Below are 24147 nucleotides of genomic sequence, written 5' to 3' on the forward strand. Positions count from 1 at the left end.
TACTTCACTATTGAAATAACAATGTTATAGTTGGTACATTTTCAGAGCCTGAATTACTGTGCAAACACCTGGTGTTGAGGGAATGTAATTCCTGTGATCTCCTAGAAACAGTTCTTCATTAAAGAGATCTAGCTGTCAACAAAAATAATACTCTTAGGCTTTGAATTCAACATTGTGCCAAAGTAGTCTGACTTATGAACCTAAAATAATTTATTTGTTGTGATAAAACTTTATCTGTACTTGAAATGGGTAGTCTTAATTTGTTAGCGTGTTTGTTTGTGCATTTATGTGTATATGGTAGTTTTGATGTGTGTATGTGCATGAAGTTGTTCAAAGGGGGCTGGTGTTGGCTGAGATTGGTTTTGTTTCCTTTCTAGGAATATATTTCAATGTCTGTGATGTCAGAATAAAGTCTTCTGAAAGTATCATAGGCCAGTAAAGCTTATGTTCTAAACTCTGGTCTAGCTTTTTGTGCTGCACTCTGTGTGACTGTAAGTCCCGTTGATGCATCCTGCAGCTCAGACTGGAAGCAGGATTTCCGTAAGCTTTCCTGGAAGCTCCTCTACTGACTGAGTGGTCTCTGGCAGGGCAGAATTCACTGAGTTTCTCTGTAGCAAATCAGGCCTTCCAAAAGTACTGAAACTAAAAGATTCATGGATTTATCTGTGCAAGAAAAGTGTGATGTGACAGAAACAAATCCATATAAGCAATTCTACTTGCCTGTGCAAATACTGCTTGCCTGATTTCTTCAAATGTGTGAGTCAGACTTGAAAACTTCATCAGCCTATTGGCAAAAGTTAAAGTGTATCAAAAGCTGACGTCTGCTTTTAGCTTTTTGTCCATTTTAGCTGGTATGATATGAGAAATTATGCTGAAGGGGACTTTCATGCAGTTTTTTCCCCAAATGTGTTCATTAAAAATTCCCCCTTTTTAATAAACTTCAGATTTGTAAGGAAATATTGTTGCAGATTACATAACTATAGTCCCTAGAATGTTTAAAAGTATTCTCTTTCTTCTTCTTAGAGCTGGTAACAATTCTGTCATAATAGGTTTATAGTCTTTCCAGTCTGTACTCTTAACATAATATTCATCCAACAATTAAGTTCCAGCTAGATGGTGTCTTCTGCAAACATATTTTTCATGTCTTCTTTGAGATAGAAAAGCACTTAATGAAACATTCTGGTAAGGATTTGGTTCTTCTTCATATTAATGTCATGAAAATTGTAAGATTCTTCCTGCTTATTTCTGGTTCTGTTCCAAGAAAATAAAATTCTAGTGCTCTTGAGGGGGAGAGAAAAAGCATATGGAGGTGATGGAAAATTCATTCATTGGATGCAGAGGAAGGTTTTTATCTAAATATTTTGAAACTCTTTTTTTTTATCCACTCTTATAAAATATTCAACTCTGATAAATTTATTTCTGTGGAGAACACTGCAAGGTATTGACTTGAGAAAAAATTGAGTTGTAACAGAAGTCAGTTCATGCTGCTAATACTCTTACATTTGAGCACTAAAGTTAGTGGCCCAAAGTTAAAGCATAAGAGTTGGTTTTTTGTGTTCATTTTTTACTATCCAAGCATCATCCAGTCACTTACTGGATGAACAAAGAAACAAATATATCAAATTTTTTTGCAAGTTTTTCTGACTTTTTACACTAATTGTTTCCATCATTTTGTGTATTTTTCCAATTATACAGAAGATAATTAAAGTTGGCTTTACATGCAGGTTGCTGTATGTTGGTTTCACAGAAGGAAAGATTGCAGAATGCCATGGTCTAAAAGAAAATACAGTAAAGTGAAAAAGTATGGAAGTTACAGCATTATTTTCTCTGTTGTCTAGGTCACTAGACCCCTTTCCTTGACATGTTCCTAATAGTATAATCAAGTGTATTTTTTTGTCTCTCTCTTCTGCTCTGAGTTTTCCCAGAACAAGAACACACAGGGCCCCCCTTGATCCAAAATGTCCAGTTCATCTAGCATGCTGAGACAATTCTGGCATCAAGACCTTTGTTTTCTGGTTTTTCAAGGCTGGTAGATCTGCACTGGGCAAACACTCATCCACCTATGCAGTACTATTTCTCACAGTGTGGGAACTGCATGGCTCTCCATGGTGCAGTAGTCCTAAGTCCTGTAAGTAGTGATAACTTGTTGTCAAACAGGTAGTGCACCAAAAGAACTGCAGTTTGACTTCTTACTCACATAAGTAAGGTATCCTGGCATAGGTTTCCTGATATGAGTAACTGGTAGTTCTGTAGCTGATTATCTGTTAGAGATGATAGTAGATGTCTGGGTTATAGTAGCTTTCCATATTCTGAAACCAGTTATATCTTGCCAACCTTAAAACAGTTTCTATTCCAGTTGTGGGGTTTTTTTCTTAAAGAAATAAAGTTCCAAGTGGAGAAAACTTCATTCATTTTCCCTGATTGATGATGTTCAGATGAAAACTGTCAGTTCACCATTGTCTTTTGGCAGACACAGGCTAGAAGGAAAAATAGATGAAAACTGAGAGAAGCAATAGGCTTTATGAAGCTGAAGAAAATGGAAAAATAGGCCATAAAACTGAAGAAGGATATGTGATAAAAAGGGGTGATAACCTGAGTAATTAATTATGTTGTATGGTATGTGTAGCTAGTTCAGGTACTGTAGCAAATCAACTTCATGAGTCTTTTAGTAGAAAAAAGACATAAATGTTTTATCATTAATTAAGTAGAACTTACTGTTTACTTTCTTGTTATTTTGCTTGTACTTTAAAATCACCCGTTCAAAAATTACTTTCTTTGAGTTTATTCTGGGACTATATTCTTCTAGTCTTAGACACAGATCCTAAGAAACCGGGAATTTAACTTCTATCTACTTATAACAAAATATTAAAATACCTTTTCTGCAAGGAGGATTTTGGTAGAAGTAGCAAAACACTATTTCTGTGAGAAAAAATGGGGATGCACAGCTTATGAGAGAGAAATACTGAAAACATTTCAAAAGCTGTCATTGAGTTTATAACAACTTTGCATCTTGTGTAACATACAGAGGATATTGTTATTATATTAAAATATTATAATAGCATACAGAGGATATTTTTAATATATTAAAATTTGCATTACATCTGCAGGAATGTTTATTCATGCATTTGCTTTCTGTCAGTACTGTCTAGTATGGAAGCATGTGAACAAGGAACTTTGTGGGTTATTTTCTTAATATTTTACTAGTAAAGACTGTGCTCTTAAATACAGATGCACAGGAAAGAAAGGGGATAAAACAACATTAAATTATTTTTAGGCATTTTTTGGCTACGTTTAACACAGTATATTTTGACCCTTTGCATTAAAAAGTTGCATTTAATTTCAAAATAAAGGTGTCACTTCAGAATAGAAGAAAATTTTTATTGTGTACTTGAAAAAAATCAACTGCCTGGATCTGTCTTTACTACATTGATATTAATTAGGTTGATACTTCTATACATAATATTAACAAATAGATAATTTAAATATACTTTCAAAATATTTTAAACAACTTATGGTATTTTCTGTTTAAGCCAGATGAAGTTTGCATAAGTTTTTTAAAGTAAATGCCAAGTCTGTTCATATTTGATAAATGCTTTGCAGGTGTATTTTCTTTTTTCTTTTAAACTCTTCAATACAGAGAAAACTAATCTGTGATACTAAACAAAATGGATTTTTTATCTTCAGGGAATTGCCAGAAGTTTCCTGCTGTCCATATTTTGTCATATCTGTATAATGACTGCATAAATTAATGAAGCTGTGATTAAAATTTTGGATGTTTTTATATCTGTGTAGTCCTTTTGCAATAATTGCTTTAACTAATGAAATTTCTGTAACTTACATCACCTAATAACAGCAACATCCATTCATCTGTCAGTAGGCTGTAAAGCTGCAAGAACCTTCCATTAGTGCTTCCATCCTTGCAGTTAATAGGTCTGCTTTTCCTTTAAGTCCTCTTAAAAAAACAGACTAATTTTTTAAATTATAAAAATAGATACTTTTCTAAACTAATATGATTATCTCTTTCTTAAAAAAATCTGGTTATGGTCTGAGTTGCAAACCCGTAATTGAGGAGGGGTGAAAAATAAATCAATCTGTAATGATCCTTGTTACTGTTTTGTGCTCTGAATTGTTAGGCCTCTTTTTTTTACACCTATATGATTAATAAGATAGCTTAGAATAATAATACTTTACTTGAATAAGAAGTATGACATGGATACTAAAGCAAAAGTTCAGTATCCACAGAACTGTTTAATTTATGGTTGTACTGTAGACAATGCACTGTAAAGTTCTCCAGAGCACCATCTGTTTCTGCTCTGCCTGACCCAGGGGATTTATAAAACTACTGGCGGAAATTGGAGTTAAGGTCCAAGCATGTATTTTACAGAATTTAAGATCATTTGATTGAGGTTTTCAGAAGTCTTGTGAAAAACAGTAATATTTCTTTTGGGAAGATTTAGCTGCACTGTGTAGAAAAGGTGTTTTAGAATATACTGTACTGACAGCATTGGTTTCTTAAATATTGCTTCTCTCTATACTATGCCAAGTATCCTGCTTATATGAAATCATGCTTATTAAAATATTAGATATGCATCCTTTAATGCCTTTACTACATTGGGGTTTTTTACACAAAAACACATTAAAAAAATAAACTGTAGATACTTTGGTCTCTAATGAAAAGTCTTCTCTAGTAAGATGTTTGTCTAAAGTTTGATCCAAAAGTGGGAATTGGTTTTAGTCTAATGTAGAGCAAAGCCTACAAAGCAAAGTATTTAGGATAGAATACAATCATAGAACAGCTGAACAGGTCTCTGCAGTTATCTGGTCTAAAGCTTCAGACACTGCACTGAGCTGTCCCCAGACTGTGTCCAGGCAGCTTTTGAGTGTTACCAAGGATGGAGACACTACAACATTTCTGAACAACCTGTGTCCCTGTTCAGTCACCCTCACGGTGAAAGGTTCGCTTGATGTTCAGCTTCAAGGTTTAGTTTGCTCTCCTTGCCTCTTGTGCCATGACAGGGCTTCACTGGAAGTAGCCTGGCTCTGTCTTTGCACCCTCCACTCAGGGTGAGAGAACCTCCAAAGCCTTCTCTTAGGCTGTAGTCCCAGCTATCTCAGGTTTCTCTCCTGCATGAGAGACGCTTCAGGACATTGGACTAATTTCAGTGTATCTGTGTTTCTTGTGCTGGGGAGCCCAGAACTGGAGACTTCCCTATGTGTGACTTCTTCATTGCTGAGTAGAGGGGACCTGCCTTCCCCTCTGCTGGCAATATTTTGTCTAATGAAGCCAAAAGATACCATTCACTTCCTTTGTCACAAGGACCCATTTCTGGCTCATTTTCAACATGGTGTCCATTGGGACCAAGTCCTTTTCTGCCCAGCTGCTTTCCAGCTGGGTGGCCCCCAGGATATACTGCTGCCTGGAGTTGATCCTTCCCATGTGCAGGATTTTGCATTCCTCCTTGTTCAACTGCATGAGGTTCCTGTCAGCCCATTTCTTCAACCCTTTGAGGTTTCTCTGGATGGCAACACAATCCTCTACTGCATTTGCCACTCCTCCCCCCATTTTGTGTCAGTAGCAAACTTCCTGAGGGTACGCTTTGCCTCTCATCCAGATCTTTAATGAAGATGTTAAATGAAACTGGACCCACTATTGATCCCTGGGGTATACTTTCAGTTACTGGCCTCCAGCCAGCCTGACACTGATCACCAGCTGCCATTCAGCCCATTTTCAGTGTATCTCAAGTCCATCCAGCCCATACATCAGCAGCTTCTCTGTGAGGATCTTGGAGCTTTTGCACCCTGCTGTGTTGTCCCTCCAGCTGTAAAAGATGCTATTAATGGATACTTGTCCCTTGCACTTTTAAAAAACAGATTAATATTTTTAAAAACTTTTCCAGAATACAGCATAATAAATAAATTTAAATGGTTGTATATTTAAGAAAAATTGCTATGGTGCTTTTCCTCAGTGTTAGCCAGGGAGATTTATAAATAAGGCCCCTAAAATTTGGGAAGTAATGATTTCTCTATATTCCTCCAAACAAGAGAATTACTGTGCCATGCATTTAAGGGAACCTGGCAGATAACTGAGTTGAGTCTGTATTTCAAAAAAAGTGCTTTGAGCTCTGTATGGTAAGCAAATACCAAAGTCTATCAATTCTCACTTCATTGTCACAAAACTTGTGGAATATAGTCGTTCTTCAGTTGCTAATATCTAGTGATATCTAGGGTATTTGGTCTTTTTTTTTTTTTTTTTTTTTTTTTTTTTTTTTTTTTTTTTTTTTTTTTTCTGTTGCACTGCTTTTTCACCAGTCTGGATTAAAATACTATCCAAATTCTTTGTCTTCATTTCAGAGGGAATAACTGGTGTACTAAATTTGCAAGAACATTGAAATAATTCAACAATAAAAGCTAGGCTTTTCCTTCGTAGTCCAAAATATTTCCCATCCTCAGCAGAAGGCCCTTAGAGGCATTATCCTACAGTTTTAGCACATTTTCATCCCCCTTCCAAGTTTTTCCAGCTTGTCTTTTAAGACCTGTGAGTCTTTACAAAACAAAAATCAGTAATCTGTGTCTTCCTTTCTATATCTATGTGAACATCTTGTTTAGGGGAAAAAAAAAGTTTCAGTGTACATTTGTGGAGAATATTATTAATTTTAAAAAAAAGTGATTTATTGATGATTTTTTTTAAGTTAATCAGACTTCATCACATAGAACATATCCATTTTAGTCATCTGTCCTCACCTGGGAGCCTCAAATTATGTTACCATTCTGATACTAACATATTTTAACTAATTAATAATTTATATTTAAAGTTTTCTTTTTGTCTTTCACTTCAGGAGTTGTCTAAAGGGTTTTTATTTTTCCATTTAATTCCCAATAGGTAGCTTCCATTTTTACTTCTCAAACCTTCATGTTTAATTGTACTTGGTCTAGTAGCAGACATTTATTCGTGAGCCAGAATCTGCTATTCCCAGATATACTTCAAAGATCCTTCTCCATATTCAGTAGTTACATTCTCATTCACTCAAACAGGAACAGCAGAGCTGATCTTTGAACTGCCCAATTTATCTTCTCTGCTTCCAGTGGTCTGTCTTGGTTAATGTACCTAATAACCAGAGATCCTAACAGAGAAGAACTTAATTCTTTGCAATTCTAAGTAATGCAGTTCCTAATTAGAAGGAGCTAAAAGATGTTTTTTAAACTCTACTCAGCAAAGACTAGAGGCAATACACAAACTTACTTGTAGGAACTTCATTGCACTGGAAGTTAATGCAGATCTGTTTTATTACTATAACAGTAAGTACTTTGGCATATATGAAGGCAAACACATGCACATAACTACTACTAATGAAGTTTTTCAGTAGGTTGAAAAGAGAAACTTTTGCTGGTTTGATGACGTTGAGGTATTTTATAGCTTTTTAGTTTATAGGAAGGAGACGTGTACCCTCGATGATATTTGAAATAGATAAACTGAAAAGGGTGAACTTTTCTGCAGCAAGAATTTTACCACTGTTTTCATCTTTCTCTTCTTATTTTTAAAGGCTTTTTAAAATCTGAGCCAGCTATTTTGGCAGATCATTTCATAATGAGGAAAAAGCAAATATTCTCTGTTCATTCTGACATGTAATTTCCTAACACTACATCTTCAGCAGTGCTTTAAAAGTTTTGCAGCCAGGATTTCTTGTCTGCCACTAAATCATGAAAAGGAACATTCCTCAGCAATTTTTTCTTTTTTGAAAAATGAGAACCTATATAAAAATCAAAACTAAAAAAAATGTTAATTTATTTTAGAAAGTCTTAATATTGAGCATGAGCTACACACACAACAAATTATTTATCTACCCTGCAGGATTTGTAAGTCCTTCAATAAACTGGGCTTCCCAGCTCTCATTTTGGATTACTTCTGAATTCCCCTGGGAGCCACTTTTGTGGCAGATTCCATTTGGTTTCACAAGGCCTAAAGGGGGAAGACTTGGCATAGAGCACAAATCTCTCACATTAGGAACAATTTGTAAACCACAAACAGAGGCAGCCAGAGTCCGTCCCCAGAACAGGCTGCTCCTGTTAGTGCCATTGTCTGAAAGGGATTGGTTTGCCATTTCCCAGATGACCTGCCTATGTGTAGAGAGATGTGAAAAGTTAGAGACAAAAATGTTTTCTACAGAGTGAGGGGGGAGCTTTCTTGTACAGAAAGGAAGGAAATACCTCTGTGGGATTTTATTTTTTCCCCTCTTCATCCAAAAAATACAAAGAGGGCCTCTGTCTTTAATGCGAATGTCAGCTTTAAATCTTTTAGGTTTGGATTAACTCTGTAAAAGAAAAAAAAATCTGACAGGCTTTCAAATATGACGCAGAAAAACTTTTTTTTTTACCTCAATTCATGTTGTTCATTTGTAAAGCCAAAGGCTGGATGGAGTGAATAGTAGGCGCCAGTTGTTCCTTCATTCATAGTTAGCATTACAATGGTCAGAATTAACATCCTAAGACCTACATTATCACTTTTGCTGTTTCACCAGCAAACATTTAATACCGGGTGGCTAACACAAGGACAGCTCTTTGCTATGTTCTTATAAATAAAAAAATGTTGTTAATAATAGGAAGTAATCATCATAATTAGTTCAAATTGCATTATTGTGCTTTTTTTCTTGTTTTTAAGGGAACTGTCTATCTAATTACTAGGTAATTATAAAATGTCTTGCAAAATGCATTTATGACAGACATTTCCTATTAGCTCCTGTTCTAGAAAATGAGTATTTCATCAAATATGTCAAAAGTCGGGTTTTGCCTATAAAGTGACTGCTAATAGATTTTTTACTCTAATACATTTCCTCCTGATAAAAAATTTTCTCCTTTTTTTTCCCTTTTGAAAATATGAGTTGTTTTATTCTGAACCTGTCATTGCTCAGTGTTTACACCTTTGCTGGCAGCTGTTGACAGAAGTAGTTAGTAGAATCTCAGGGCAATATCTATGTCCTTTTAACATAGTCATGAGAAGGTTACCACATTTTTTAAGTACATTCTAATGCTTTCCAAAGAATCAATGTCATTAGGAATTTGGATACAAAACAAGGTAAATTGAATTTTTTCCTTATATGAGAATTAGGTTTTTTCCTGAAAATAATTAGCTTCTATTTTCATATATTAACATGTTTGAGTATAATTCCTAAATGTTCATGTATGCACGTTGAGAAATTAGAATTCAGCTACTGCAAACTACCTACTGTTTGTCTGTTAATTAAAACTAGTAAAATTTCGGCTTATTTATTTTACATAACAAGGCTTAACCTGTGAAAGTAATTAGTCTCCAAGTAATTAAATAAAGGATTTGAAGCTACACTACACTACAGTTGTGTAGTGGTGTTACTTTCAGCCTCTCTACAATTGAATTACATTATAAAAGTATTTCTAATACTGACTGCGATTCAAACCTGCAGTAACATGCTTCAGTAAGTATTTATCATACTCTTTGCATCCATAATATTATCAATGTAGACATTTCAGTGTGAATTAGAAGGGTAAATACATTTTTTCTTTGATGTCCATATATTGTGATGTTTGTTTTGGCCATTCATTATGTTTTTAGTTTTTAGTATTTCTACAGACCAAGTTGTGAACAGAAGAAATTCCTATGTATTACATATAGTGGTGTACAGAAAAAACAGATACACAGATAAAAACAATTACGTGGTTTTCAAATATTTCAACATGTATTAATGGTGAAATCTTCATTTAACAATATGTTGCATATTTTCGTAATTACATAAATAGTTGTTTCCTTATTTCTCGTTTTTAATCAATCTGTTTAACAGGAGTCTGTGGCAGTGTGGGAACTGTGGTACAGCGAGTTCTGTGGGAGAAAACTTTGATCCAAGTTATATTGCAGGGTAATTGTAACAGTGTCCAGTATCCAAATGAGAGTCAGAAACTCTTATAGCCTGTTAGAGTAGATTGCAAGTTGAAAAACTATGCTCGTAATGCATTGAGAAAGTTGGGAAAGGGTGGATTTTTGATAAATCTGATTTTAATGGAAAAGCCTGTAATCATCACAGTTGTATAGAGCAGCATTGTGGAGGGGTGATTCTGCCATGCAAAGAGCTAAGCACTGTATCTTTCTACCAGCTTCTTGACCTGAAATAGTGCTTACTATTTACTGGATTTATGTTGCAACTCAGGGGATTTTAGAAAGGAGTTCAAGTTCTATTTCACATTAGTCAGACAAGAATGATTCATTTAAATTTGCTTTTGATAGCCCCCACAAACTACTTGATATTTCTAAGATTTTTTTTTGCTAGTTCTTGTCATGACATCCTGTTTTGTGCATTTTTTCTTCAGGCAGCTATGATGTTCAGCTCTGGAGTGTTCTGGATGGGACTTCTGTGTATTCCTATGACAGCTTTACTTCTTGATATAGTATACAAAGTGTGAGTACGGAAATACCAGTGTTTACAGAAGAGAGTACTGACTTTTAAATGTGTGTTCTAATTACTAATATAATAAAAAACAAATTAAGAGCAATTCTGGTGATTTTATAAAATTCTTTTTTACTGTCTTTGTTTGTTAAAAACTTTATACAAGAGTTATTACTATTTTAAATGTTCAAATAATTGTAGTGTTTTATTAATAGCTATTTTTGTTTCTAATTTGTTTCTAATTTGTTTCTGTATCTCCAGATGATAAAATAAGTTCTTTAGATTTGTTTTTTGATATTTCTCCTTAGTTTCAAGTCAGGGAAAATGGATTTATAAATTGAATATTTATAAAAGCATTTAAAGTATCTGTTGTTATACTTTCAAGAAGAGTAAGTCTGGCAGTATTTTGTATGTACTTACAGAGTAAAGAGAGCTACTTACAAGACACTGGTAGATGAAGTTCAGGAGTTGGAAGCGAAGTCTGAGGATCCTGGGGCAGTTGTGCATGGCAAGAGGTACAGTAAAAATATGTAGAACATTGTCTTAAAAAACAAAGCTAAATATTTTTAGCTGTATACATGTATCAAAGACAAAAGGTTATTTTTCAAAAGCTGTACAAATGAAAAGCATCTGTGAAGGACCTTCAGGTCTACTGAGCCTGTGTGTTTTTTCATAGGTTTACACAGAGGTTTTACCAAAAGCTTTAACTGATATGTTTCTTTGTAGCTGACTGGTTTCTGGTTCTTATGTATAGAACAAGCTTGAGGTGCAGTTTTAATTCTGTGACTTTTGCCTGTGTTAATTAATTCACAAACAAAAGAAGAAGAAAATGGCTTAGAACAAAATTAGTTTAAATCTGCATCATTTTCTAGTATAGCCGTAAACAGGGCCTAAGCACAAAAACAAAAATTAAATTCTATAAAAGCTTCTCAGTAGCATAGAAAAAAAACAAAAAATGTATCTGGTATTTTCTGAAATTGAATACAGTAAGCTGGTTTTGTATTTAATTCCAATCCAGAGCAAACTAATTTGATTAACCTATATGAAGTAAGTAAAATTTTTAACTTACAAGAATTCCCTTGTAACGTCCTCTTTCATGGACCAGGCAGATAATTTGAAAAGGGAGAAGGTAAAACTGAACAATTGGACATTTTCTACATGTAAACTCAGCATAAAGGTGTGCACTCACCAAAATATTTCAGACTTTTTAACCCCAAGCTGAACTTGTGGCAAGCACTCGCTGAATGTATGAGATGACAAAATCCCCCTCTCCCCCCCTTCCAATTCATTAGTGCCATCTGGCTGAGCTAGACCCTTCTTTTCTTGTTTTCATTTTCATGAGATTTGTGAAGTCTAAAAAAAAAGCCAAAACTGCTGATACTTGATTTTCCTGTTCTTTCTTTTATTTGGACTGCTGTTCTTTTAGTATCTTCATGGCAAAAAGCATAGCCAAGAAGACTTTTTTCCTACCAAGCTATGCACAGAAAGAGACCAGAAAAATACACAGCCACTTCTTTTACTATAGGTTCAATTTTCAGAAGGTACCTTTTGTTCATAAAGATACTTTAGCAATCTTACTGTATCCCTGTTCCAGTTCAGCGGGAATCAGTTTACTAGGATTTACCAGGTTGAGATCAAGTTACATCATGTACCAAGGTGATAACCATCATTTTTAATGGGACAGTATCCAGCTTGTACGAGCGCTTTCACAAGAATGTTTTGTCTCTAGCTGGGTTCAGCCAGCCATGGAACACCTAGTTTGGTGTGGTGGGTTACAGAAGAGGACACACCTGCATGCAGTCTCCTCTCGGGCTCTATATTTCTCTTTGTAGCAGCAGCTTCACACTGGAAGTACTGTAGAATCCCCTAGCTGGTGGCAATTCCTCCTTCAAACTTACTTTTCCTTCATCACTGCAAGACCTAACCATTGCTTGCAAGAGTAAATTCTCTTGCTTTTAAAGGTGATGTAAATTGATTGCTTCAGATGCTTTTCTCCAGTGGCAGTGGTCATTCAAGCAGACTGAGGGAAATATCTTCCTCCAAATTAACCCACTCAACTATCAGTGTGCTGAGCTTTGAAGCAATGTGTGCTCTGTCCTCTTTTGCAAAGAGCAAAAACTGTAGAAGTATGAGTTTCAGGAAAGAAAGCAAGTATTAGTGTTAGGATGGTGCTAAAAGGGGAACATCTTGTGGGTGTAGAAAAAAGTAAGGTAACCTACCTTTTAGTATTTCATACTTGCATTCCCAAAACTTCCCTTGTATTCCCAATTCAGCTGCTTTAACTTCAGTTGTCTAGGCAGGATGCTTTTCCCTCATTCTACACACGTGTTCCAAACCCCTTTTTATATAGGTAAAATGAACTTGGTGTTTTCACCACTGCTTTTGTAATTATCTTTTTATCCCACAGTTAAATAGTTATGGGGGCTCCCTGACCGCTGTTTAGTTACCTGCCAGAATATCTTTCTTAGATCTAATTCTTCTCCACAAAGTTACTTTTAAATCAGTATTTCTGAAGGATACAAGCAACCTGGTGTGCAAATCACTGGATGTTACGCAATTCAATATTTCTCAAGATTTTATCCCCTCCATTATTTTTTTAATGTATTAAAATTCAGGTGATAGAGCCAAAACTTTACCTTTTATGGAGAAAGTATTTATTGTTAAGAAAATGGTCTGATGAACTGACTTACTTGCATCTACAAAAATTTGATTCAACTTTTTTAAACACTCTTGAGTCTCCTAAATTGCAAAAGCTCAGATTAATTAGTTACCAGTACAGAGTAAATAGTTAAATGGGTGAGGAATATCCTCTACATCTGTTTAAGATATATACATGATACTTTCTTATTCTAGTGTGTGCATGTCTGTGAGAGTACCATTTTCTGTTACAGCAGAAAAAGGGTTTGTTCTCATTAAATGCCAAAAAAACCCTAAGAATATATAAATCAATGGATGATTAAAAGATAACTAAGAAATAGCGAGAAAGATAATTCAGAAACATTTCCTCTCTGTCCACCCCCATTTTAGAAATACTACAACACTAAATAGAGGTCTCAGCTTCCAGAGATAACAGGTTAGGATTCTTGTATTGGACAGCTGTTGTAATCAGTGTGTATCTAAATATTTACTGAGAATGGGACCTACAAGAAAGCCAGGAGTTTTTATAAGGGCATGTAGTGATGGCACTGAAAGAGGGTAGGTTTAGTTTAGATACTCAGAAGAAATTCTTTCCTGTGAGGGTTGCAGGAATTCATAAAATAATAACTTTTTTTTCTATAACTGTGTCTAATTGCCTGTAAAGGTATACATTTCATGTTCAAAAATAGTTTTTTGAACATGAAGCAGAAAAATATTCTGCTTGTCGATATAGTTACACATAATGAGCACAAGCATTTAGTTACTGTGATTTAACATTGGTTAATTATGAAACCATGTTTTCTTGGCTTCACATGTAGATATTTAAATATGCTTTTGAATGGCAACAGGGTGATTTATAATAGAGAGCCCACAATATTTCAAGTATAGAAAAAGAACAGAATTTAGTACTTGAATAGCTGAAAGCACTTTTCTCAAGTGTATTTCCTATGTATTTTGTATTTTCTTTACCAGCAATCAGATCTGTGCAGTGGAAACTTTATTATGCATTAACTAAGATATGTGCCTACTTCATGTTAGTGTAAAAGTTTAAGGTAATCTTTTCACTGCTTAGCATTTAAGCAATGAAATTTGGTGAAATGAGGAGGAACATCGATAAGACTTTTGCACTGGACTTCCAGAGGGCAGACTTTGGCCTATTTAGGAGACTTATTCAGAGAGTTCCTTGGGAAGCAGCCCTTAGAAACAAAGGAGTCCAGGAAAGGTGGGTGTGCTTCAAAACAGAGACCTTGAGGGCACAGGAGCGGACTGTCCCTGTTTGCCAAAAAATGAGTTGACAAGGCAAACATCCAGCCTGGATGGGCAACAAGGTTGTGAAAGAAGGTAAGAATAAAAAGAGGATGTATCATCTTTGGAAGGAGGGTCAGTCAGGTCCCTCAGGAAGTATTTCAGGGGATTGCTAGAGCATGTAGGAAAAAAATTAGACAGGCCAAAGTTCAGTTCTAACTTAATTCAGTAACTTTTGTAAAGGAGAATAAAAAATGTTTTCATAAATATATTAATGGCAAAAGGAAGGGTAAGACCAACCTTTTTTCTCTATTGGATGAGGGAGGGAACTCCGCAGATGAGGAGGCCTTCTTTTCCTCAGTCTTTAGTGGGAAGAAGTTGTTTTCAGGACAACTGTCCTGGGCTGGTAGTTGGTATCAGGGAGCAGAATCGTTCTCATATTATCCAGGAGGAGGCAGTCAGAGAGCTGCTGATCAACTTGGGTGTTCATAAATCCATGGGACCGAATGGGATCCATCCCAGGGTGATGAGGAAGCTGGCAGATGAGCTTGTGAAGCCACTCTCCAGATTTACCAGCTGTCCTGGCTCACTGGTGAGGTTCCAAGGGACTGGAAGCTGGCCAATGTGACACCCATTCACAGAAAGGGTGGGAAGGAGGATCCTGGTAATTATAGGCCAGTTAGCCTGACCTTAGTACCTGGTAAGGTTATGGAACAGTTTATATTGAGTGTCATCACACAGAACTTACAGGGTGGCCAGGGTATCAGACCCAGCCAGCATGGGTTTAGGAGGAATAGGTCATGTTTGACCAACCTGGTCTCCTTTTAGGACCAGGTGACCCAGCTGGTAGATGCAGGAAAAGCTGTGGATGTTGTTTATTTGGACTTCAGCAAGGCCTTTGACACTGTCTCCCACAGCACACTCCTGAAAAAGCTGCAGCCCGTGGCTTGGACTGGAGCACTCTGTGCTGGGTTAGGAACTGGCTGCATGGCCAGGCCCAGAGAGTGGTGGTGAATGGTGCTGCATCCAGCTGGGGGCCAGTCACCAGTGGTGTCCCTCAGGGGTCTGTGCTGGGGCCAGTCTGTTCAATGTCTATATTGACAGCATGGATGAGGGTGTTGAGTCTTTCACTGTAAATTTGCAGACAGCACTAAGCTGGGAGTGTGTGTTGATCTGTTGGAAGGTAGGAGGGCTCTGCAGAGAGACCTGGAATGGTCGGATGGGTGGACAGAGTCCAATAAGATGAATTTTAATAAGTCCAAGTGCCCAGTCCTGCATTTTGGCCACAATAACCCCCTGCAGCACTACAGGCTGGGGTGGTGTGGCTGGACAGTGCCCAGGCAGAAGGGGACCTGGAGGAACTTGTTGACAGCCAGAACATGAGCCAGCAGGGAGCCCTGGTGGCCAAGAAGGCCAATGGCATCCTGGCCTGGATCAGGAGCAATGTGGCCAGCAATGTGGCCAGAAGGAAGGTCATCCTTCCCCTGTACTCGGCACTTGAGTGCTGTGTCCAGCTCTGGGCCCTCAGTTTGGGAAGGACCTTGAGACACTTGAGGGTGTCCAGAGGAGGCAATGAGGCTGGTGAGGGGCTTGGAACACAAACCCTGTGAGGAACGACTGAGGGAGCTGGGGATGTTTAGCCTGGAGAAAAGGAGACTCAGGAGTGGCTTTATCACTCTCTACAACTCCCTGAAAGGTGGCTGTAGTCAGGTGGGGTTGGTCTCTTTCTCCAGGCAGCAACTGACAGAACCAGAGGACACAGTCTCAAGCTGCACCAAGGGGAAATATAGGTTGGATGTTAGGAAAAAGATTTTTACAGAAAGAGTGATCAAGTACTGGAATGGTTTGCCCAGGGAGGTGGTGGATCCCTGGATGTGTTTGAACAAAGACTGGATGTGGCACTCCATGTGGTGCCATGGTTTAGTTGAGGTGTTTGGGCATGGGTTGGACTCAATGATCTTGAAGGTCTCTTCCAGCCTAGTGATTCTGTGATTCAATCTGAACATTCCATTCAGGAATACAAGCAAGGAATGATGGTACCAGGAATGGTACAATAGACATGCTAATGTTTTAAATAAAATATTTTTATTTAAGTTTTTTATTATTATTTTTATTCATGTCAGACATTTCATGGAAATTTTCTGATTTCAACTCAAATTAATAAGGATTTCACAGATGTATTGCAAAGGAGATGCAGCTGAAAACTGTTACTAAGTGTATCCATAGTCTTCCACCTCCTTGGCTTCCAGTTTTACATGAAAATAGTGATTTATTTATCCAGTCTCAGTATTCTTACAGTTTAGATTTCAGTCCCTAATTTTTTATTGATGTTGTCACTTAAACAGTTTACAGCTCTGAACTAAAAAAGAAAGCTCCTACACAGCGTAGAGGAGCAAGCAGGATGAAAAAAATCCCCAGAGAGTTAGCTTAGGAAAGCACTGAGAGTAAGATGTGTTTCAGTACTTCAGCCTCTCCATTCTTGATTCAGTCAGCAGATGCCAACTACCTTTCTGGAATTGGTACCTAATTTTTTTTTTTTTTCTTACAAGGGAGTCTCATTCCATCTTTTCATTCAAAACATGGCCACAGAAGCAGTTTCCCCTGCCTATCACCTTACCCTGCAGATTTTCCAGTTAGCATTCCTCTATGGGTGTGGAAATAGTAGGTTTATTTTCCTTTTCCAACTTAGAAAAGCCAAGCTTTCACCATATGCTTAAACTACCAGCCTAGAGGGTAACAGAAAGATGAGATAAACCATTAGTCTCTCCATCTCTAAACAGTGGTTCAGCTTCATATATAAATGTAGAGTCACTTAAGGAAGAATGAACATTTCTAATTTAGTGGCTTGAATGGTGATCTAGTAAGGAAAGCAATCTAGTTCCCTTCCTTGCACCACTTAGTCTGGTTGATAGCCTGAGAAGTTAAGTCTGTTGAGCTAATTGACAATAATATTAAAAAGTAATTTGGGTAATCAAAACTTGGTAACATAAGGTGTGTGAAATCTGTTTTTCTTACTACATCATTGCACGAGAGACAACTTTGCTAATCTAGCAAAACTGTAGCAATATCAAATCACTGTGTACTCACATTATACATAAGATGCATCTCTTTTTTAATTGAACTAATTTTAGACCAGTTTACATTGAGAGTAGGCTGGATTTTTCAGCATTTGAAGTGTTTAAGTGATAGGTTGGTATTTCTTGAAACACAGGCGGTAATTCACAGTGAATATCAAATCAAGAGGACACTGAAGAGGGTTTTTTTTGTTTTTTTTTTAAATATAGTCCCTTGCACATATTTAATATGTTATTAAAACTGTCAGATTTTGCAACTTTTCTTAGCTATGGCTCATGTACCTGGTATTTATTTAGTAATGTATGTTCCTATTAGAGAGAACTTTATTGCAAGAAAGACAGAAAGGAAACCAAATACTTTTGCTACTTGTTTCACTACAGTTAGCAGCATTTGGCTGACTCCTGAGTCTCAATTTAAAAAATGTTTAATGCTCCTGTTTTCCACTTGGGCTGAAATGGGGAGTACCTTGAGTCACACTAAAGCGCAGTAATCATACAACACAACAAACGCAGTAGTGCTGGGAAGGAAGGAGGTGGGCTGAGGTGGCCAACCTTAGCAGCGATAGTAGTCTGGGTTTTGGGTATGATCTCCAGAAAAACACCTTCTAGAGTTTCCTGGGGAAAGCTCCTTTCTAGAACACTTTTCATGGAAATAATGTTTCTGTACACACAGCTGATAACCATGAACGTGGCTTTCCCTCCACTCATTTCCCACCCCTTTGGGGTACTGTGTCAATAGAGGCTGGGAACACTTTCTATGTAAGATAAAAGGGACTAATTCAGCCTGGCACTATTCAAGCTGTGCTACATTAAGGAAGACAGTGCCTTCCCTTTACATTGTGTGTTTCTAAAGGAGTCACACTCAAAGGTTCACAGTATTCTTCATTTATTTGTGTTGTCAGCACACAGCAGTGTTTCAAAAAGATATTTTGCCTGCACTGTTACAAGTAAAATCATTACCAGGGGTCAGAACTTAATAATCTGTCCTCGTGCAAGCTTTTAATCATCATCTTAATAATTCATTAGGCACAATATAGAAAGAAAAAGGAGGGTGGACATTTCTTATTTAACAATTAATTCCCATTGAGCAGACTCAAAAATAAAGGGATAGGGTAATTAGTAAGTAAATATTCTTCATGTGTCTACTTTCTCTCTAGCTTAACTGAAAGAGCCCAACTACTGAAGAATGTTTTTAAGAAGAACCACGTGAACTTGTATCGCTCTGACTCTTTGCAACAAAACTTGCTTCGTAAGTGTTCACTGACAGAAATTAATGTACATTAATAACAGCAGTTAAATTCTGCCTTTCACTGCATTTATTTATAGCAAAAGTGCAGTATCCTAAACCCATTAGACCATATTCTTTGTCTGTGGTTAAGTTGCCCTTCATACCTAAGGTACTGTGCAGAGCTCTTTCTGCTGTTTTATAACTGCAAAATTCTGTAAGAAATGGCACAGTATTCTACTTACTGTTGAAAAGAGGTTTATTCCCTTCTGTTCATCTTTGTTAAGTTGCTTTAATTAAAGTTTTAAAAAAATTAAAATTATCAAACTTAATTTGTTTCTATTTCACTTTGTATCTGCAGATGGCTACGCCTTCTCTCAAGATGAAAATGGGATTGTTTCCCAGTCTGAAGTCATAAGAGCTTACGATACCACAAAGCAAAGGCCTGAGGAGTGGTGAAGGAACACAGCTGGACATCTAGGCCTTAGTTGTTACTTTTGTGAGACAGGCTACTAGATCTTTGCTGGGAGCTGTGACCATGGTCCAGTTATCAGACACTGAAAGATCTATGATGGCCTTGTTCCATAAAGTTTGGATTTGTGTATTCGGTAGACATAAGCACTGTGCAACTATACTGTAACACACCATCTCTAAATTTTTAACGAGTATTTGCTTAGCCTTTGTAAACAGATTGGAATTTACCTTGTATCTTGCCAGCTTGCTTATTTTACAATGAATTTGGATCAATACTGGTCATACACTAGAAAGGCAGTGGTCAGATTGCTAAATGTACTTTACATTGACAGATCAACTTGCATCTGTGAAAGATTTTAAGTGTTAATATATTTAAATATATTTGATAACAAGCCTTTGATTTCAACAAGTGCTGAAAAAAACCCAGTATCTTAATGGTGTTAATTCACCTTCTTTAAGAAAGATTTTGAGTCAAGATGCTCATAGATGTTTGTGTCAAACTAATCTAGAAACATTTGCCAAAGAAGTTCCATAAATGTTTTCTGTTAGAAACAATTTGAAAGGAAACTATCTCCAGTCCTGATCTCAGAACTGCATGCTTGAGTCTCCACACTTGAGGAGAAGGTATAGTGAGTCCAATTTGAGTGGCCTTTTTGGCATTTGCTTTCAAAACTGCAAGTCTTTGCACCTTTGGCCTTATACAAGCTTTCCCCTTATTTTCATTTAGTATTGTGTATGTTGAATATGGCTGCCAACTTGTATAATGGAGTACACGTAATACTTTATTCAATTTTTAAGAATTGCTCTGCCTTACTTCCCTTTAGCAAACTTAATTATTTTTGTGATGCTTAGTTGTATCTGCTTATACTGTAGGTTCAAAAGAAAGTTTGTTTAAACTTATTTTTTAAAATTAATCAAATTTTCAACATTTTTATACTAGAATTATTTGAAATGCATACATTGAAATACAGAGCAAAGCATGCCCTTCGCTAGTCTGTGGTATGTACCGGTTTATTTGCACAAAAGTCACTTCCTATAAAGGTGTGAAATACATTGCAGCAGTCTCTTTACAACTTTTTGGTCATGCAGAATACTTATATACTCTCACCTTTAATTAAAATGGAGAGGAAGTGACTGCAGGAAAAGATACACCCCTGCTATGAGGGGGAAAAAAAGAGGGCAGTATTAAATGAGAACATTGTGATACATGCTTTAACTAGTTATACTTGGTATTTCTCAACTTACCATCCAACAACCGTCAGGTTTCAAACTAAGAAAGGCTACTTGAACTTTAAAATTTAGCTAATTCTTGCCTCTCTTTAGTCCGTGTTTAATTCTGGGTTTAAAGGCCACCACAATTACATTAAAAATACAATTTTCTATAGTAGCAGTTGGTTATGCTGTTAAGTAAATTTTTGTGAATTGCATAGGAATTATCTCTTTTTTCCTTTCAATGGAGATCAACCAGATGGAAAAGCAGAACAACAATATCCCCAGTGATCTGTTAAATTAAGTATTTTACTCTTTGCTCTCCAAATCATAACAAGTCATCCAATCCCATCTTTTCTCTGCCCTCCTTCATTTGTCTTTACGAAAGGTGACTTTACCTCCTTGCCTTTCATCTAGCTAAATGCTTAACATGTAATTAATCTCACTATACAAGTTTCTTATCCTCCATTCTGAGAGAAACTTAAAAATACACAGAGAAAGCCCAACAGAAGGCACTATATGAAAGTACCTATTTAGGAAGGTGTATCAGTGGCAAGGCAGTCTGCATTTCATGTGCCTGCTATGCAGTGTCTTCCTCTCACTAGCCTGGAGTGATCTCTAAACAGCAGGCACAAGGAGAAAGGGAGCTAGAAACAGTACTGCCAGTCAGTCATGCAGACAAGAACTGCCTTCAGAAAAGCCATTGCAGGCATAGATAAATAGATGGATCAATATGGGAGGGCCAAATCACTTGACCTAAGGCAAGAAAAAATTCGGGGGCATGCCCCTTTCCTAAAACAGGGATCCCTATTTGCTGTCATCCAAGGGACAATGACCACCTTCAAAACATTTCTGAAGTTAACCATGACACTGTTGCTCCTTTTTAATCTTTCTGTGTACTTAATTCACATAAAATTAATCTATACATAGCCTCGTAATGGGCAATTTTTTTTCTGTTCTAATTGGTTGAATTGCTAATTATGCAGATACGGATTAGAATAGACTGTGAAATACATGCAGTGAGATATTTACATGATCTCTTATTCTTCCTATGAAATAAAATTCTGTTTTACCATTGTAATACAGTTTGAAGAAAAAAACACACAGTAGATCCCAAATTAACTACCTTAAAAAGCAAGAAAATGACTGAAACAACTCTAAGGTCCTCAATTCAGACTAATTTAAAGGTTTGTAAGATAATCTTATCACAGCATTTCATGCTTACATTTTTTCAGAATTTGAAGGAGTATTTCACAAAGTGCATTTTTTTACTACTTCTGATGTATTTTTCCCGTCTTGTACTTTTTCTGATAATTAGTGGTTGAAAGATACCACTTCCTAAAAATAGCAAAAAAGACAAATGAGGCAAAAACAGTGGGTTTTGATTGCTCATACAATTCCATTTTAAAATACAAGATTATCTTATATATGTGTGCCCATTTTTAAATCAGGCCAAGTATACAATATGCGCTTTATTTTCACTTTAAGTACACAGTAATATAATCTAGTTCCATCCTGTTAGTATGTCATACCTTTGTTAAAATAAGGGGATTCTGCTGATGTTTGTTTAAAGGAAAAAAGAACAGTTGAGGCAGAAATGCTCATAATAATGCCTCTGTTCTTACTGTTCCAAAATTCAAAAGTGTATTAAATAGAGAGTTCACGTGGACTTTCCCATCTCTTTCATGGGCACTGCAAGTTAATATTAAAAATTTCCATCTAAAAGATGAACCTGTGCCACTAAAAAATCGGGTATCTTATATAAATACTTTTGCTTGATTATTTTTAAATATATACATACATATATATAGAAATTATTCAAAAGAGTAACTGGAAAAAAATTTTAACAAACCTATTGACAATTTGTATCTGGAATTTTTTCTTGCCATTTCCTAATTTTACACATATTTTTGCAAAGCAGTTTCAACAGATTTATACTTAGTCATCATTCTATTTGTATAAAATGATAAATAAAATATTTTGAAACACTAAGAGATAGCTGAAGATTCTTATATGTCCACATGCATCCATAAAATTCACCTTGTTACAAAGATGAGCATTAAATGTCTTAAGATGTGTATCATGACATTTGAACCCATCTTGAAGGATGAGTAATTTGGAATACGTGTTAAATTTAAGGAGAAAAGTTTTTCCCTTTTTTTCTTGTGTATTGTGTAAAAGCAGTTGTAGTTCTGATAAATTTATCATTCTGTCTGCATGAGGCACTATTTCTCAGTGTTCTGAGGCGATGCATGGTGGTTGTTGATCCCTGTTTTTTAATGCCTCCGTTAAAAGTCTGCTCATAATATATTGAGAAGCTAGTGCTGTGTAAGCAAATGAGTTTGTCAGTTCAGCTTCCTTGGTACTGGATGTTTTCACTGGTTACAAAACTCCACAAATGAGTTTCTCCTTCCCCCTCTCTGCCCTCGCTCCCCCAGTTTCCTCGCTGTTAACCAATAGATCTTTATTAAACAAAGGAATATTTTAGCATTCCAAACCTGGTTCCTGCTTATGCAAACCACTACTCTTATAGGGTTCAACCAGACTGCTTGTGAGTATAAGGACTGCTCATCTGAGCAATGATGTGCAAAGTTGGGCACTTTTGAGGGTCAATACTGAAATAAAAGTATTTCCATGTAGAGTATGGTTTGTAATTGCAAAGCTGTGACCAGAACAAATTTGTTTTGTTGGGGTTTTTTTAAGTCATATTTTATGGTGTTTTTTTAATGTAGCATAGAAGCCATAAATGCGTTAATATTGTTTTTCTACTTCAACATAATTTTTCATAACGATTTTCAGTGTTTGATATGTATTAACCGCTGCAGAAAGCGGTCAGTCTGAAACAGCAAAATTGCATCCAAGATGAAGTAAGGTTTTACAGCTCCACTAAGCCATTACTGCTGAAACTGTTGTGGAAATTATGAAGCTGCATGAATGAAGATTTTTTGACTCGGTGTTTATGGTAGTTTCTCAGGTTTAGTTTTAACTGGATGTTAAATGCACTGTGTTTTTTAAATAGTTCTTTTAGTAACACATTCAGTTCTATGCAGTGTTAAATGTCATTTGGCATTTGGTGAATGTGCATGTTTTGAACTGCAAATTTTAAATGTTTTGTCATTTAATTGTTAAAAAATGAATAAACTTTGCCATTAAATTAAGAGGCTTTGTTGACTTTATTGGTTGGAAATGTTAGGGATTACTTTCAGAGGAAAACATATCTCATTATTCTTGGGTTTGAATACTTTAAAATGAGACATACTAGAAATATTATTTCACAAATATTATCAAGTTCTTGCATTTTTTAAGGTATACTGGAAAAGTAGTAAATTGGTTTAAGGTTTGTTGGGGTTGGGGGTTTTTTTTGAACACCTTTTTGGAGATGTCTTTTTCAGTTCTCATGTGAAGTCTAGAAAAGTTAAAAAAATTTGAGGAGCACAGGAGTCTGCAATTTAGTGACTGCCAGCCAAGCCTTAACATACTCTGGTGGTGATACCCTATTTTGAAAGAGAAGTATGTAGTACAAGAATGGTAAGAGCAGGAATAAGGAAACGTCACCTCCCTTTTCAGACAACAGTGGTAAATACTGTATCCTTTGGCTTTGATAGTAGCTGGTGTTTCTTCCCTCTAATAGAGCCCACCACTGAAAAAAATCAATATTTTACTACCTTAACTGAGTTTTGGTAGTAGCTGGGTGACTGATTTTTATATGTACACTAGACAATAAATTTATTTTGCATTCTGTCCAAGCAGGTTTGATAATACATGCATCTTAGATAGTGCTAGTTTCACAAGATCCAGTCTCTAGTAGCAGAGCTGGTTTAAGGATATTCCACCTGATAATATTTTACATCTCTCTTATACTGGCAGTCATGAG

The 24147-nt window shown here is 36.2% G+C and overlaps 1 protein-coding gene across 3 annotated transcripts in view; it reads left to right on the forward strand.

Moving 5' to 3' along the window:
• Nucleotides 1-23415, forward strand: part of ATP8A1 (ATPase phospholipid transporting 8A1) — a 100585-nt gene extending 77170 nt beyond the window's left edge. For all 3 annotated transcript variants that reach the window (XM_058803028.1, XM_058803029.1, XM_058803027.1), the window contains 4 exons: nucleotides 10333-10421; nucleotides 10832-10924; nucleotides 18523-18614; nucleotides 18952-23415. In XM_058803028.1, coding sequence (XP_058659011.1) covers nucleotides 10333-10421; nucleotides 10832-10924; nucleotides 18523-18614; nucleotides 18952-19049 — 372 coding nt within the window. In that variant the 3' untranslated portion in view covers nucleotides 19050-23415. The remainder of the gene's footprint in view (nucleotides 1-10332; nucleotides 10422-10831; nucleotides 10925-18522; nucleotides 18615-18951) is intronic.
• Nucleotides 23416-24147: the final 732 nt, after the last annotated feature.

This window comes from Ammospiza caudacuta, chromosome 4, assembly GCF_027887145.1.
Source record: "Ammospiza caudacuta isolate bAmmCau1 chromosome 4, bAmmCau1.pri, whole genome shotgun sequence".
Classification (NCBI taxonomy): domain Eukaryota; kingdom Metazoa; phylum Chordata; class Aves; order Passeriformes; family Passerellidae; genus Ammospiza; species Ammospiza caudacuta.